Source organism: Anguilla rostrata, chromosome 9 (genome assembly GCF_018555375.3).
Source record: "Anguilla rostrata isolate EN2019 chromosome 9, ASM1855537v3, whole genome shotgun sequence".
Lineage (NCBI taxonomy): Eukaryota > Metazoa > Chordata > Actinopteri > Anguilliformes > Anguillidae > Anguilla > Anguilla rostrata.
Genome location: NC_057941.1, coordinates 34,361,514 through 34,377,467, shown reverse-complemented (window position 1 = coordinate 34,377,467; position 15,954 = coordinate 34,361,514). Strand labels below are relative to the sequence as shown.

At 47.3% G+C, this 15,954-nt stretch overlaps 1 protein-coding gene across 3 annotated transcripts in view; it reads right to left on the bottom strand.

Moving 5' to 3' along the window:
• The window catches only part of LOC135263639 (teneurin-2-like), a 135,364-nt gene that overhangs the window by 21,008 nt on the left and 98,402 nt on the right, over positions 1-15,954 (bottom strand). For 2 of the 3 annotated variants that reach the window (XM_064351915.1, XM_064351913.1), the window contains 6 exons: positions 15,473-15,658; positions 7,357-7,503; positions 4,169-4,379; positions 2,936-3,055; positions 1,014-1,275; positions 218-485 (listed from right to left, as the gene is read on the bottom strand). In XM_064351915.1, coding sequence (XP_064207985.1) covers positions 218-485; positions 1,014-1,275; positions 2,936-3,055; positions 4,169-4,379; positions 7,357-7,503; positions 15,473-15,658 — 1,194 coding nt within the window. Of the gene's footprint in view, positions 1-217; positions 486-1,013; positions 1,276-2,935; positions 3,056-4,168; positions 4,380-7,356; positions 7,504-13,736; positions 13,761-15,472; positions 15,659-15,954 lie in introns of all 3 variants that reach the window. The other variant, XM_064351914.1, reaches the window with a different exon arrangement.

The window sequence follows — 15,954 nt, the reverse complement described above, 5'->3', positions numbered from 1 at the left end:
CTCCCCCTGCATCCCATTGCGTGACTATGGCACACCCCACACCCCACACCCCACAGCCCCGTACTGACCCACACCCCAGACCCCACAGCCCCGTACTGACCCACACCCCAGACCCCACACCCCACAGCCCCGTACTGACCCACACCCCAGACCCCACACCCCACAGCCCCGTACTGACCCACACCCCAGACCCCACACCCCACAGCCTCGTACTGACCCACAGCCTCAGACAGCCCGTAGACCCTCTGGTTGTAGGCGTCCGTCTTGTCCCAGATGAAGGTGTAGGCCAGGTTGGGCGAGGAGTGGAACCACTTCTGGAAGAGGTGACCCTCCACGGCCACCATCAGGTGCACCTTGAGCAGGCTGAGGGGCACGAGGGCCTGGGTCATGGTCACCTTCAGCAGGGACCTGTACCCAGAGGTGCGGGAACTGAGGTAACACAGCCTCAGGCTGGTACCTGGGATGTCTATCTGCTCATGAAGAACCTGTGGAGAGAAAGAGAGGGAGGGGGGGAGAGAAAGAGAGAGACGGGGGGAGAGAAAGGAGGGAACAGAACTGAATTAGAAAAATCCTGCTATTAATCTACTGGCACTAGTACAAAGATCGGTTTTTAATACATATAAAACACCCCCACATCTGCACAAATGTGACTAGAAGCCGCTAAGTTCCTGACTAGCTTGTAGCAGCAGAAAGAGAGAGAGAGGGAAAGTGAGAAATAGGAAAGGGAGGGGGAGACAGAGAAGATGAAGAAAGATTAAGCAAGAGAGTGACTGAGAAAGAGAGGGGGGAGAGAGGGGAACAGGGAAAGAGAGAAAGGGGGGGAGAGAGATAGCGAGCAAATTTTTTGCACTACAGAGAAAAAGATAGAGACAGAGAGAAAGAGTGTGTGAGAGAGACAGAGACAGAGTGTGAGAGACAGAGAGTGAGAAAGACAGTGAGTGAGAGAGAGAAACAGAGAGAGCGAGAGAGACAGAGAGAGTGATGTACAGAGAGAGAGAGAGAGACCCCGGTACCTGGGTCTCAGGGATGATGGGCTTCTCTCCGGGGTTGGAGCTGAAGAAGGACGAGAGGGGGGAGGACACCACGATGGGGTCGGGCCGGACGAAGCCGCTCAGGTCACAGCCCGGGATGGTGTTCTCCTCCGTCTTCATCACCAGCGTGTCCATGGCGACGAAGGTGTTCCAGGGCAGCCACACGGTGCGCTCCTGGCTCAGGAACGGGGCGCGGTCGAAGCGCAGCGTCAGAGACGCCCCGCCGTTCGCTATCAGGTCAAACCTGGGAAGAGCCAATCACAGCGTCCCTTCAGACTCAAAAGAGCCAATCACAGCGTCCCTTCAGACTCAAAAGAGCCAATCACAGTGACCCTTCAGCCTCAAAAGAGCCAATCACAGCATCCCTTCAGTCTCAAAAGAGCCAATCACAGTGACCTTTCAGCCTCAAAAGAGCCAATCACAGCATCCCTTCAGTCTCAAAAGAGCCAATCACAGTGACCCTTCAGACTCAAAAGAGCCAATCACAGTGACCACTCAGGCTCAGAAGAGCCAATCACAGCATCCCTTCAGCCTCAAAAGAGCCAATCACAGCGTTCCTTCAGCCTCAAAAGAGCCAATCACAGTGACCCTTCAGCCTCAAATGAGCCAATCACAGTGACCCCTTCAGCCTCAAAAGAGCCAATCACAGCATTCCTTCAGCCTCAAAGAAACCAATCACAGCATCCCTTCAGCCTCAAGAAAGCCAATTACAGCATCCCTTCAGCCTCAAAAGAGCCAATCACAGCATCCCTTCAGCCTCAAAAGAGCCACAGTGTCTCTTCAGCTTCACATATATTTACTTTAACATATATATATATATGTATATTACATATATATGTTAAATAATATATGTAATAAAATATATGTACATACTGTATGGAATATATATATATATATATATATATATATATATATAATACATATAGATATTATTGTATTCAAACAAATCTATATTTTAAGTACTTACAGAGACCAAAGTTCTCTTGTCGTGAAAAAATAAAAAAGCGGATTTTAATGTGAATTTGAGAAAGAGGATTAGTGGGGAAACTGTGCCGCACCACGACTTCAAAAAGAGAGCATAAGTTGAACTTTCCTTCAAAAAAAGAAGTGGTTTTAATTATGTGTGCGTGCTATCCTCAGAGCTGCTACAAGCAGCTTCTCACACACTGGCTCAGATGTGCCCCCCATATTCGGCATGACTCCCGCTCGCCCTTCACTCTCCGCGCGGAGAACAGCCTCGGCTGCTAAACAGGACGATTACAGATGCCTCGGCGCTGAGGAACGCGCTGCTATTATTAAGCTTTCCGCGGCACTGAAAAATGCCCCCGGGCCCTGTTTTAATTGCACATGGATGAGTCGGCTGTGTGCTTAATTGCTGCAGTCAGGTTTTTTTCATTTATTTTATTATTATTATTCTTTACTAGGTTCACAGCCTGGAGGCTCTGGAGTAGGACGGGCACACTGACAAAATAACTAACTTATTATCTTATTTTTATTATTATGAAAATATAAGAAAAAAAAAAAAAAAAAAACCTATTTTCTTAGGTTCATATTTATGTGTAGATGCCACCCCCATCCCCTCTCTCGACACCGCACAGAAACAAGAAAAAACTCAAAACAGAACTTTGACACACAGGTGTCACCTACAGTGTGCTTAGCTGGAGTTTACACCTGAAGTTTAAATCTGAACACCGCAGAACTGTGGAGAGATGTGGAATAAGGATTAGCTGTTCCAGTTCCAATTCAGTTCTGTGGTCTCGAGGTTCAGACTTCAGCTAAGCACACTGCAGTAGACCCAAAGGTGACCCGCAATGTTGAAAAACAAGAGAAAAAAGAACATAAGAGACATAGGTCACCAATAATGTTGAACTGTCCAATAGGAACCTGAGAGAGAAGCCACTCACGTTCCGTCCTGCCGCGTCAGGGTGTAGCCGTAGTGGGGGTGCTTAACGAAGGACACGTTCACTCCCACCAGGGGGGTCCCGTCCGTGGTGAGCACCTGACCCCTGATGAGAGACGCCAGGCTGGGCGGAGAGAAAAGGGACACGCCCGCTCAGCTCGTTATTATAAATTCATCCAGAGGCGAAAGTCCAGGGGTCAGAAAGCAAAAGTCCTGCTTCGGCCCAAAAGTCTGCATGTTGCCCCCTCAGCCAGCCAGCGGAGATCACTAAGTAGTTCCACCTCCCGTCTGACGTATTTGTGCTAATTTGCAAATCCAGGTGATCGAAACAAAGTCCTTGGGGAGGACTTCGACAGTCTGAATCTGGATTTTGCACCTTTGCGTTTACCTTTAGTTAACCAGGTAGGTCAGCTCAGAATTCAACGTGCGGTGAGTACCTGCGGAATGGAGTTGAGTAGGGGGGGGGGGGCATTTTTGCTATGATTCCTGACTGGCTCACACAATTCAATGACTGACAGAGCATTCCACCTCCCCTACTGTGTGATTCAATACACCTCCCTTCCCTGTCTGTTCGACAGTATTTATGAGCCTGCCCTCATTTCCAAATAAAGCATCCAGCTGTTAGCATGACTACTTATATGTAAAATGAGTCCCCGCGGACCCATTTAACCCTTTTCTCCCAGGCACCATGGTGACGATGACAGCAGCCTGAATTCAATAAACATCTTTCCCTCATTTCTCACTCACAGGGAAATGCAAGTGTCCTTTCTGAGGGTTATTCAGGAACACCATGGCCTGGATTCAGCCAAAATGTGATACGTTTTCACAAAACTGTGTTAGTGAGGGGAAGAAAAACTTTCACTCACATTTATTTGGAAATTATGTAGTCATATCATTTGTAATGTATGTAAAACCCTCCATACTTAATGTAATGCAATTAAACATACATAGGGCATATGGAGGAGTGGTTAAGACACTTGGGCTTATGGCCAAGAGGTTGCCAGTTTGATTTTTAAAGTGGGGCATTGCAAGTGGTCTCGTTAGTAATGTGCTCAATGCTCAATCTTAACTGCTTCAAAAAATACCCAGCTGGATAAATGTGTAAAAAGAGTTATGCCTAAGGACAATAGTGTCTACCAAGTAAACAGCCTTTTTTTAAAAAATTGAAAATATTGTAACTTCATTAAATTTGCATATGACATATGAACACAGGGGAGTGCAAGGTGGAGCATGTTACCTGGCATTAAACGGGTTATCTGCAGGGATGATGTGGGTGCTGTCCTTTCCCACGAGTAACTTCACCCTGTCGTAGAATGACCTCACTTTCTGAGCTGGCGATTGGCTCTGCTGAATGATCTGCAGAGGGTCACGTGACCCCCGACACAGCGGATTGGTCAGGCAGGGGCTCTGGATGCAGCAGTCTGGGTCCATGCAGTCTGTCAGTCCGTCTGCAGGATCAAATGCTCGTGAATCAGCTGGCTCAGAAGGTAAAAGGGTAAACATGGCAAACTCAGGCCTGAATTTAAACAATATTCGGCCTTAACATTTACACTTTTGGTGTTCATTTCTTTCTTAAAAACCACTAAACTGAAATAAATTAAGGATAAATATATTGAATCCATGATTCAGACTGCCCCCATATGCAATCATAAAACATTTGCATCATACTTGGAACTGCTGTAATAATAATTTAGATTAAGGACTTTCTGTATTTGGGCAATGCAATATTACAATTAAAATGGCGATAAAAGTAAAAACCAAAATAATAATTTCACTTAAATTGTATTGTGATTAGATGAAATCTAATTACGATGCAAATTATTAACATTTTTTCTGCTTCTTACATATTCTATGGTAAACATAAAGTGTTGTGTGAGAAGTGTGAGAAGCTTAACACAAGGAGGCTTCCCAAAGTTCTTACACCGTAAGCTTAAGTGCTCCCTCTTTCAATGAGCCAATTATTTACTCAATAAGCAAATTATTTACCCAATAAGCCAATTATTTACTCAATAAGCCAATTATTTACCCAATAAGCCAATTATTTACTCAATAAGCCAATTATTTACCCAATAAGCCAATTATTTACTCAATAAGCCAATTATTTACCCAATAAGCCAATTATTTACCCAATAAGCCAATTATTTACCCAATAAGCCAATTATTTACCCAATAAGCCAATTATTTACCCAATAAGCCAATTATTTACCCAATAAGCCAATTATTTACCCAATAAGCCAATTATTTACCCAATAAGCCAATTATTTACCCAATAAGCCAATTATTTACTCATAAGCCATTATTCCATAAGCCAATTATTTACCCAATAAGCATTATTACCAATAAGCCAATTATTTACCCAATAAGCCAATTATTTACCCAATAAGCCAATTATTTACCCAATAGCAATTATTTACCCAATAAGCCATATTTCAAAACAATTATTTACCATAAGCCAATTATTTACCCAATAAGCCAATTATTCATAAGCCAATATTTACCCCTAGCCAATTATTTACCCAATAAGCCAATTATTTACCCAATAAGCCAATTATTTACCATCCAATATTACATAGCCAATTATTACCAATAAGCCAATTATTTATCCAATAAGCCAATTATTTACCCAATAAGCCAATTATTTACCCAATAAGCCAATTATTTACCCAATAAGCCAATTATTTACTCAATAAGCCAATTCTTTTCCCAATAAGCCAAACTCTTTGTCAATAAGCCAATTCTTGTCTCTGCAAGCCAAGGCCTAAGTCAATAAGCCAATTCTTCTCTCAATAAGCCGCATCCCTAGTCAATAAGCCAAGTCCCAGCACTGCCTGTCCTTAATCAATAAACTTAAGCCCTTATTCAATAAGCCAGATCCTCACTGAACAAACGGTTGTACTCAATGAGCTTAAGACCTAACTCAAAAAGCCGAGAGTTACTCAACAAACATGCGTCCTCACTCAATAAATGTAGGTCTTTACACATTAACCAAACAGCAGTAATGATGGAACACGGACCTGCTTCCCCAACTAACATTTAACATCAGCTCATTTCTTCCCCCCTCAGATATTGCAAATATAATTAGGAGGGATCAGAACTCATTAGCGCATTGCTAATTGTGTTATTTTGTTCAGGTTTCACCCCAGATGTGCTGAGCTGAGCCCCGCTCTTCAGCACTGAGACCGCCGGGTCTTTCCTTTTAATTACACACTCATAAAACTTACATCACAGTCCAACGGGACAGCGCCCGACCCCAGAGGGGATCAGGCTGTTTCATCTCCCCATATACACACACACACACACACACACACACACACACACGCACACGCACACGCATACACACACACACACACACAAACACACACACTCTCACACACACACCACACACACACACACACACACACCACACAACCACACACACACACACACACACACACACACAAAACACACACACACACACACACACACACACACACACAACCACACCACACAACACACCACACACACAACACACACACACACACACACCACACACACACACACACACACACACACACAACCACACACACACACACAACCACACACACACACACACACACACACACACACACACACACAACCATGCGTGCACACACCCAGGCACGCACACACACACACACACACACACACAAACACACCCTCCTTTCTCTGTCTTGCCTCAGCTATCAAATATACAAACACAGGGTGGACTGTCCCTCTTCTATCTGATCTCTCAGATCTGACGGAATAAACTCACTCAAGCAACTAGACGATGCAAATACAGACAGCGAGAGAGAAATAGAAAATGAAAGAGAAAGAGAGGAAGAGAACATTCCTACTTTTCTCCTTTATCTCTGTTTTTTATTCTGGTCACATATTGTTATTGCAGTAATACTTACTGAATATTATTGGCAATTACTAGTATGTAAATTATTGGTTTTGACATTCTATCCTAAATTGCTAATTTGGTACCCAGGTCTTGCAAAACTCTCTATTTGCAAAGTACTGTGAAATATCATTCCAGTATAGCAGACCTTTAAATTTGGATTTGAATTTCAAATTTACAACAGATGGGAGGGACTGTAAAAGAGGTAATTTGTCAGAAAGTAAGACTGTCTCTGGTGAGGTATTAGTCACTGATCCAGATATGTCCCAGTGCCCTATGTCGAGAGTGTATAGAGTGTGTGCATTGAGTGTGTGTGGAGTGTGTAAAGAGTGTGTGTAGAGTCTGTGTAGAGGCGCTCTCCTCAGTACCCTTGCAGAGACCACATCCACCCCTCCCTCACATTTCCTCCCCCCCAACCCTGTTCCCTGTTCCTTCCCCATCCCTCACTCCTCCCCACCTCCTCCTGGTTTAACCACGCCCTCCACCCCCCATCCCCCACACCCCATGCCCGCCTCCCCTCTCACCCCCTTCGTTGTCCTTGCTGTCGGAACAGGATGTCTCCATGGCGACGCTGCACCCCGGCCCCCTCCAGCCGATCTGGCACTGGCAGTGCCAGCTGTTCTGTCCCAGAATGCACTGGCCGTTCCCGTTGCACAGGTTCGGACATCCATCTGAGGGCAGACAGGAAGACAGGAGTAAGAAGATGAGGCTCCTCTTGGGCTGCTGGTAAAAACACACAGGATGAGTCTCCATCTGGTGACATACATGAAAACATGAACGCATAAGTGCACGTACATACACACACACACACACACATATAAACACACACCCACACACATGCACAGACATATAAACACACACCCACACACATACACAGATGAGTATACATATATGGACCCACACGCACACATATATGTGTAAGCATACACACACACACACACACACGCACACACGTACAGTACTGCATGAGGAAACCGAACTCTGAACATGATAACGTTCCCTCACAAGCGATTCACAATCGTACACACAGAGCTGAAAACATCTGCTTAGCGGCACATGGCAGGTCTGAGCGCTGAAGGGTAAACAGACCGCGCTGAAATATTCGCCTTGCAGTAAATGGCCTCTTAATAAGTGCATACATATACCAGCGCGCAGATTATTATAGGCTTCATTCCGAATGGCTGAGCGGAATGTTCTCTGGAGTGAAAATGTGATTAGGAGAATCTGGGCAGGTCCGTGGAGATTGGAGCAGTGGGAGGTGGGCGGGGGTTAGACGGCAGAAACGGCGCTGTCTGTTCTCAGAGTCAATGACCGCTGCCTTAAAGTGTTTGGCGGTGCCAGATTCACGAAGGGCGGCCCGCGGCTTACGTTTGACAAAACCGCAATCGCCGTGGCGCTCAACGGCTTGTTCGACGGCGTACGAGAAGCAAGTTAGATTTTCGAACGCACAACGTCCAACTGTCACAACTGTCGCGGTCTCCGGGGAGAGCTAAGTACGCTGCATTCCTAACCATTACAAAACGGGAATGGATCGCGTGTGCAGTAAGCAAGCTTAAGACAAGAACATGTGGGCACAGCCATTACACATGATTGCATTGAATTTACAATATAAATTCAGCCATTGAATGCGGTCGAAACAGCACACACGTGTAACTGTAGGAATAGGACAAATGACATCGAGGATAGGAGAAGCTGGAAATGATATACAAATATATTACGGAAATAATAATTTTTCTGTGGGGGGAGAACCAGAATCGCGATCTGGAACTACTCGCGATGTAGCAGTGGTTTGGCAATGATAAAATAAATGTAAAACAACACTGCCGTTTACCAAAAAGTTACTGGCAAAAATGTTATTGCAAGCGTTTTAAAATGGTAGCCTACACACAAATACAATACCGACATATGGAAGTTAGACGCATCGTACACAGTACATCACAAACATTATTACGTACACTGCTGTTGTCAATGGCAGTTAATGTTTTTGTTGAATATGTTATTCTAATAATAACCCCATAAAAAATCCCCCGCGTAGCCTACCTCCCGCCAACACAAATGGAAATACACAGTGAATAAAAAGTAAAACGATGTTGCTCAGCAGGTGAACGAGATCTGACAAATAATGAATGAAAACAGTGTTAAACTTTGTCTGAACCTGTGATGGAAGAACTTAGCGGGGCAACAGACTGTAAAATAATTCTATTGTTTTCGACCCCTAAATATATGGTGCAATCCATCAGATGTCTGAATATGAAATGAACAAAGATGTAGCCCTATACTGTGAAGAAAATGAAGTTGAATTATGCATACGACGGGCAATATATAAATCCACAGTGCTTCACTCATTACTCAGTCGGAGGCTATTTTCTTCTGCATATTATTATCTGAGAAAGATTATATTAAATGACCAGCCTCAGATAACAAGCCCAAAGATTGATTGAACTTCTCTTTGGTCCTGGATTAATACAATTATACATTTTTCACAAAAAGGAAAAGTAATGACCATTTTCAAAGGCCTAAAAATGTCCACTGGAATGTGCGGACGTTGCTTAACATAGGCTGGAGCACATGCAATGGGATGGTTTATAAGTCTAATTTACAAAAAAACATACATAAATATATGTGTGTGTGTGTATGTATGTGTGTGTGTATGTGAGAAATTGATAAGTTAGAGATGCACTGATGCACAATGCAACTCTTCAGCCATATAAGCCAAAACAACAACTGTAAGCACTTCATGAACCTCAGTATGAGGTACAGATGAGAGGCACATATAATATCTCATAACTTTGCAGTATTGTGATGTCATCCTGTATTTATGGGTGGTAAGGTCTGGGGAGGAACTATCTGAAGCCTATTTTTGTACATAATTTCACTTCATTCACTGTCTACACTTGTGAGCCCACACATGCACTCCATCCGAGGATGTGGTTGGTTGGCGTGAATGTACCGCCCCCTTGGGACAGGACTGCGGCCATGACCTCTGACCTCTAACCGCTTAGCTGAAAAACCACCTGCAGGCTGCTGTCCCATTTGTCTGTGGGTTCTGTTCTGCCCAGAGATGGGTTTAAAATGACGGCCCTCATGGGCTGCAATTGATTTGACGGGGAAATCAATTTTTGTTTAGATGCTCCTCTAAAGTACGGCAACCAGAAAAGCTGGCATTTAGGAAGATTTAAGAAGGTTTAAGAAGAAGACTTAAGGAGTTAAGAACCTCTGCGTTAGGCGGTGGGAGCTGGTTAGCCGCCACGATGCACACGTCTGACAGCGATCCTATCTGTAATGAGACCAAACTCATCTGTCTGGAGAATGTCACATTAACAGGTACAAGTTCACCGGCTTCCTCACACATCGAACCATAAAAGGCAGTTAGCAATGATTGCTTTTTAAATGGACCTGCCATTTTAAGCACTGGGATCCTTATGAAGCTTTCGGACAGCAAAATCCATAGCCCGCATTGATCAGCCTCCCCAGGTAGGGAGGTGTGGGATACGCCTGAACGCTGGGGGCCAGTCGATTCTCATCAGACTAACTACAATTGGGGGGGGGGGGGGGATTTCAGACACTATTAATCCTTTCAAGAGAAGAGGTTTTTTTTTCAAAATTCTGTGTCAGTGCTCTAGAACTCCATTGCTTTCAATGACCAGTAGCGATTGTTACATCAGTGTTAGAATGTTTTGTTAAGAACAGTCTCATCACATATTTGTGATCTCACACCTTACTTAAAGGGTCACATCAACTCTTTGAGGTGATGTTGTTTCAGTCTCTCTTTAAAAAAAAAAAAGGCAAAAAAAGAAAAGGAAAATGGATTCCAGGCTGAGGGACAGAACAGTCCACATCTACATCTGACCCAAACAGACGGAGCCACCGACCGCACGGCGGGGTTGCGGATTTGCTCATTAACAGCTGGCCTTTAATGGGAAAAGCGAGTTTAAAATGGCGGGACTCGCTTCTTCCCCGAGACGAACAGAGTGCAGCAGGAGCCTACAGATGAGCCCATCTCAAACAGCCCAAACTTTCCTCTCCCCAGAGACGCCAAACTAAAGCTTAGACTGATAATTGCACATAAACTATAACATAAGGAGCACAGCTAATGAGAAAGTGCAATTAAAATTCCATTACCCTGCGAGGTGGAATTACCCTATTCCACGGGCAGTGGCGGGAGGTGATTCCTAATTAATGACTAATGACTTATTGAGTCCCAGTCTGGAAGCCGCTCTCTTTGTTAAAGGGCAGCCCGGCCCCAGAAGTCTGGATAGCGGAACTGAAGTTCTCTGACAGGCATCTGAACTTGAACAGAAGAAATTGGTCTGAAAAATATAAATGAATTTGCTTTTTAAAAAAAAGTTTTTAAAAAATTTGTTTCCGACACGGCGAACAGCATGCCGGAAAGCAGGTGAACCGGAATAGGGGGGAAGTCGGTTTTAAAGGTACAAATATTCCTTTCTGAGGAAAGGCTTTCTGACCTGGAAGAGAAGGTGCAGATCTGTAAAACACAAATTAAGTTGCGGACAAACAGCGGAACGTGAGAATGGGAGGCGTGAGGGTGAATAACAGAAATGAGTTTGCGTGAAAGCCTGGGACAGAAAAAGACAGTTTGAAAAATGAAGACAACTTTATAAACAAGCAAGTAACCAGGAACTGTAGAAATGAGTTTTTTTGTGTTTTCCCTCCTTTTTCCAATTTGGAATGCCCAACTGTATGTCAGTGCTTTTAACTGAACCCCTGCTATTGAATCAGGAGGGGTGTGGGCCAGCACGTGCTCTCCTCCGAAACACGTGATGTCACGCATGACGTCATCACAGAGATGAGTTGGAGGAAGACGTGTCGTGTGCAGCCTAACAGGCGAACTTGCAGTTGCCTGATCGACCAGCAGGGGGCGCTGGAGAGCAATGAGCTGCGAACCCCTGCCGGCCGAGCCCTCCCTAACGCTGGGGTTAGAGGCAGAGGTACAGGCGGGTTTGGGACCCGGGCTGTGGGGCTGGGGTTAGAGGCAGAGGTACAGGCGGGTTTGGGACCCGGGCTGTGGGGCTGGGGTTAGAGGCAGAGGTACAGGCGGGTTTGGGACCCGGGCTGTGGGGCTGGGGTTAGAGGCAGAGGTACAGGCGGGTTTGGGACCCGGGCTGTGGGGCTGGGGTTAGAGGCAGAGGTACAGGCGGGTTTGGGACCCGGGCTGTGGGGCTGGGGTTAGAGGCAGAGGTACAGGCGGGTTGGGACCGGCTGTGGGCTGGGGTTAGAGGCAGAGGTACAGGCGGGTTTGGGACCCGGGCTGTGGGGCTGGGGTTAGAGGCAGAGGTACAGGCGGGTTTGGGACCCGGGCTGTGGGGCTGGGGTTAGAGGCAGAGGTACAGGTGGGTTTGGGACCCGGGCTGTGGGGCTGGGGTTAGAGGCAGAGTACAGGCGGGTTTGGGACCGGGCTGTGGGGCTGGGGTTAGAGGCAGAGGTACAGGCGGGTTTGGGACCCGGGCTGTGGGGCTGGGGTTAGAGGCAGAGGTCAGGCGGGTTGGGACCCGGGCTGTGGGGCTGGGGTTAGAGGCAGAGGTACAGGCGGGTTTGGGACCCGGGCTGTGGGGCTGGGGTTAGAGGCAGAGGTACAGGCGGGTTTGGGACCCGGGCTGTGGGGCTGGGGTTAGAGGCAGAGGTACAGGCGGGTTTGGGACCCGGGCTGTGGGGCTGGGTTAGAGGCAGAGGTACAGGCGGGTTTGGGACCCGGGCTGTGGGGCTGGGGTTAGAGGCAGAGGTACAGGCGGGTTTGGGACCGGGCTGTGGGGCTGGGTTAGAGCAGAGGTACAGGCAGGTTTGGAACCGGGCTGTGGGGCTGGGGTTAGAGGCAGAGGTACAGGCGGGTTTGGGACCCGGGCTGTGGGGCTGGGGTTAGAGGCAGAGGTACAGGCGGGTTTGGGACCCGGGCTGTGGGGCTGGGGTTAGAGGCAGAGGTACAGGCGGGTTTGGGACCCGGGCTGTGGGGCTGGGGTTAGAGGCAGAGGTACAGGCGGGTTTGGGACCCGGGCTGTGGGGCTGGGGTTAGAGGCAGAGGTACAGGTGGGTTTGGGACACAGCAGTGGGAACGGTGCTCACATGCACACAGAGCCGTTATGACCGCAGGACTTCCATGTCTCTCTCATTTCCCTCTCTTTTCATCCTCTCCTCTCCTCCCTCTATCATTCAAACAGCAAGGGCTGCCATTTTCCCCTGCGTACACACACACACACACACACACACGTGCGCACACACACTCTCTTTCACACACACACACACACACACACATAAACTCTCTCTCATACAGATACCTGCACAGGCACATACATACACACCCACACACACACACACACAACTGACACACACACGACTCACACAGTCTGATACACACAAACACAAACACACACACACGCACAAACAGAATGGGTTGAAGTGCACACCTCGGAGGATGCACACACCTCACCAGACAAGAGACACAAAAGTGACACCTAACGCCACTGAACACAGACACACACGCAGGCTGGGCTACGTGTGCTTAACACACTGCGGCCCCTCCTCCCGCCCCCCTCCAATGCGCAGATCCCAAATTCCCTGACCCCACCCACAGGACCGGGGCCCGCAGAGGACACCAGGGAGAAGAGGAGGAAGAGGAGGAGGTGGAGGGAGAGGATGAGGATTTGCTATGGCAACCCAGTACAATCACATCATAACACAATAAAACACAGCGACTACTGACAAGACAGCCTACCTACTTTGCACGCCGGGGTAAGCACTTCACAAAAAATATGGGATCTACGGGGCAGCTGCTGCTGTAGGCACGCTCTCTATTCACACAACAAAGCGCTCTACTGAGGGCAAGGGAGGGGGGCAAAAGAAAACCGCTCAAAGCAGGAAGCAAGGACACAGGTGTGCGGAGGTACGGTACCTGCAGCAATCTTATCCCAATAGTCTGCATTAAAGCAAAACACGCAGAGTTTGAGAAAAACACGGCTCAGGTGAAGGAGCGGATGTATGAAGGGTGGGTATGTATGGATGGTGGGTGGAGGTGGGGTGGTGGGGGGGGGTTTCGGGCTCTGCTCTCACAGGGGGGGGGATGGAGGCCCATTACAGTTCCATACACCGTGGCTCTCTCTGGGGATAAATGCGCTCCGGTCTACAAGGGCTGCTTTTTGCATCCGGTGGAGGAGAGGAGACTTGAAGAGGGAGGGTGGTGGGGGGCAGAGAGCTGCTTTTCAGGAGGGTGGAAAATAATGAAACAAGCCCCCGCCCCATACCCCCTCCCCCTCTTCCCCAAGCTCAAGAGCACTCAGGGTGGATTGAAGGAGGAAAAAAGCACCCCTGATCCGATGTCGTTCTTCCTGGGGATGTGGGGGGGTGGGGGGCGCTGACGTACAGAGGCACGGGTGCATTTTGGGCAGAGGTAGAGTAAGGGGGTGGGGGTTTGAGTGGAGAGTCTTCCAGGATGGGCAGAACACTCTCCAGCACTAATGGAGAGAGGACAACCAGCACCACTCCAGGTGCTTTCAGAACCAGATGGGGGAAGGAACTGAAATGGGGGTTCTGGGGGGGTGGGGGGGGTGGTATTGTGTGTTCTTACTCTCCTTAATTCAATCTTAAGAGGTTATGAAAACTCCATTACACATAGCCCCCCCCCCCCCCCCCCCGCCCAAAAGGGGGACTCAAATGGCTGGAGCACACTTCCCACAGCCTACGGAAAAATTTGTCTTCTCAGAGGACTGTATACGAGAAATAAACACTTTCTAGTTCCTGTCAGTACACTTTCCCCCTTCCCTTCTCTTTTTCCCCCTCCACCTCTTTCCTCCCTCCTTTTGGAGAGAAAGCCCCATTGGCCACAGCACTGAGCTATCTGATTCCTGCTGCAGGGACAGGGTTTTACCAGAGAGGGCGCCAGAGAGCTGGAGGCCTTCTCCTGTAATGGCCTTCACTCAAGAGGTGGATCGCTAGCTGACTATAGCTGGACTGGGCTGCGTTTGGTGGGGAGCCACGTCCTCTCCTCTCCTCTCCTCTCAGTTTTTGGTAAAATACACATTTTTCTCTTAAAAATGCCACGTCAAATAGTTTTTTAAAAATAATATTCTTTAGCAAAAGTGAGTGCCTTTGACAGACTGCTGCATTATTGAACCCCTCAAAGACGTTTACCCAGAGAAAATCAATCTTTTCTGATATATTCATTTTTATTATTGATCCGATTTGACCTCTTTGCCACCCCCCCCCCACTTGTTTTCTTAAAAGATTTACACACGGTTGTTTTTCTCACATTTCTATGGCCAGATTACTGCCAGCCCATTTTTAAAAATGATTTTTCACAGTTTTAGGTTAGAATGCAAACGCACCCACTTTAAAATGGAAGACCTGAATTCAGTCACATCAAAATAGAATGTGCAAGTAAAGACCATCCACCCTCGTCTTCCCCCCTCTGTGGGTGAGTCAGATTTCAAGATATAAGAGGTAAAAGGGAAGTGTCTGGGTGTTTGGGGTATAAGAGTTAAGAGGTAAGTACCTTTGTGTTTGGAGTATATGAGGGGACAGGTAAGTGTGTGTGTTTGGAGTATATGAGGTAAAAGGTAAGTGTGTGTGTTTGGGAAATATGAGGGGAAAGGTAAGTGTGTGTTTGTAGCATAAGAGGGAGAAGGTAAGTACCGATGGTGCAGTGCTCTCCGTTCCAGCCCTGCTGGCACTCGCACTTGCCATCCTTGCAGGTTCCGTGTTTGATGCACTGCGGGCTGCAGATGCGCTGGCCGCATTCCGCGCCCGTCCAGCCGTCCTCACAGCGGCAGGCCCCGCCCACGCACACGCCGTGTGTCCCGCAGTCCACCGAGCACACCTCTGTGGAGACACACACACACATACACACATACACACACACACACACACACACATATACACACACACACACACACACACACACACACACACACACATACATATACATGCACATACGTATACACACACACACACATACACATACATATGCACACACATGCACACACACATACACACACACACACACCACACACACACACACACACACACATACATATACCCACACACACAACACACACACAACCACACACAACAACACACACACACACCTCACATCTATACAGCAAACACACACACAC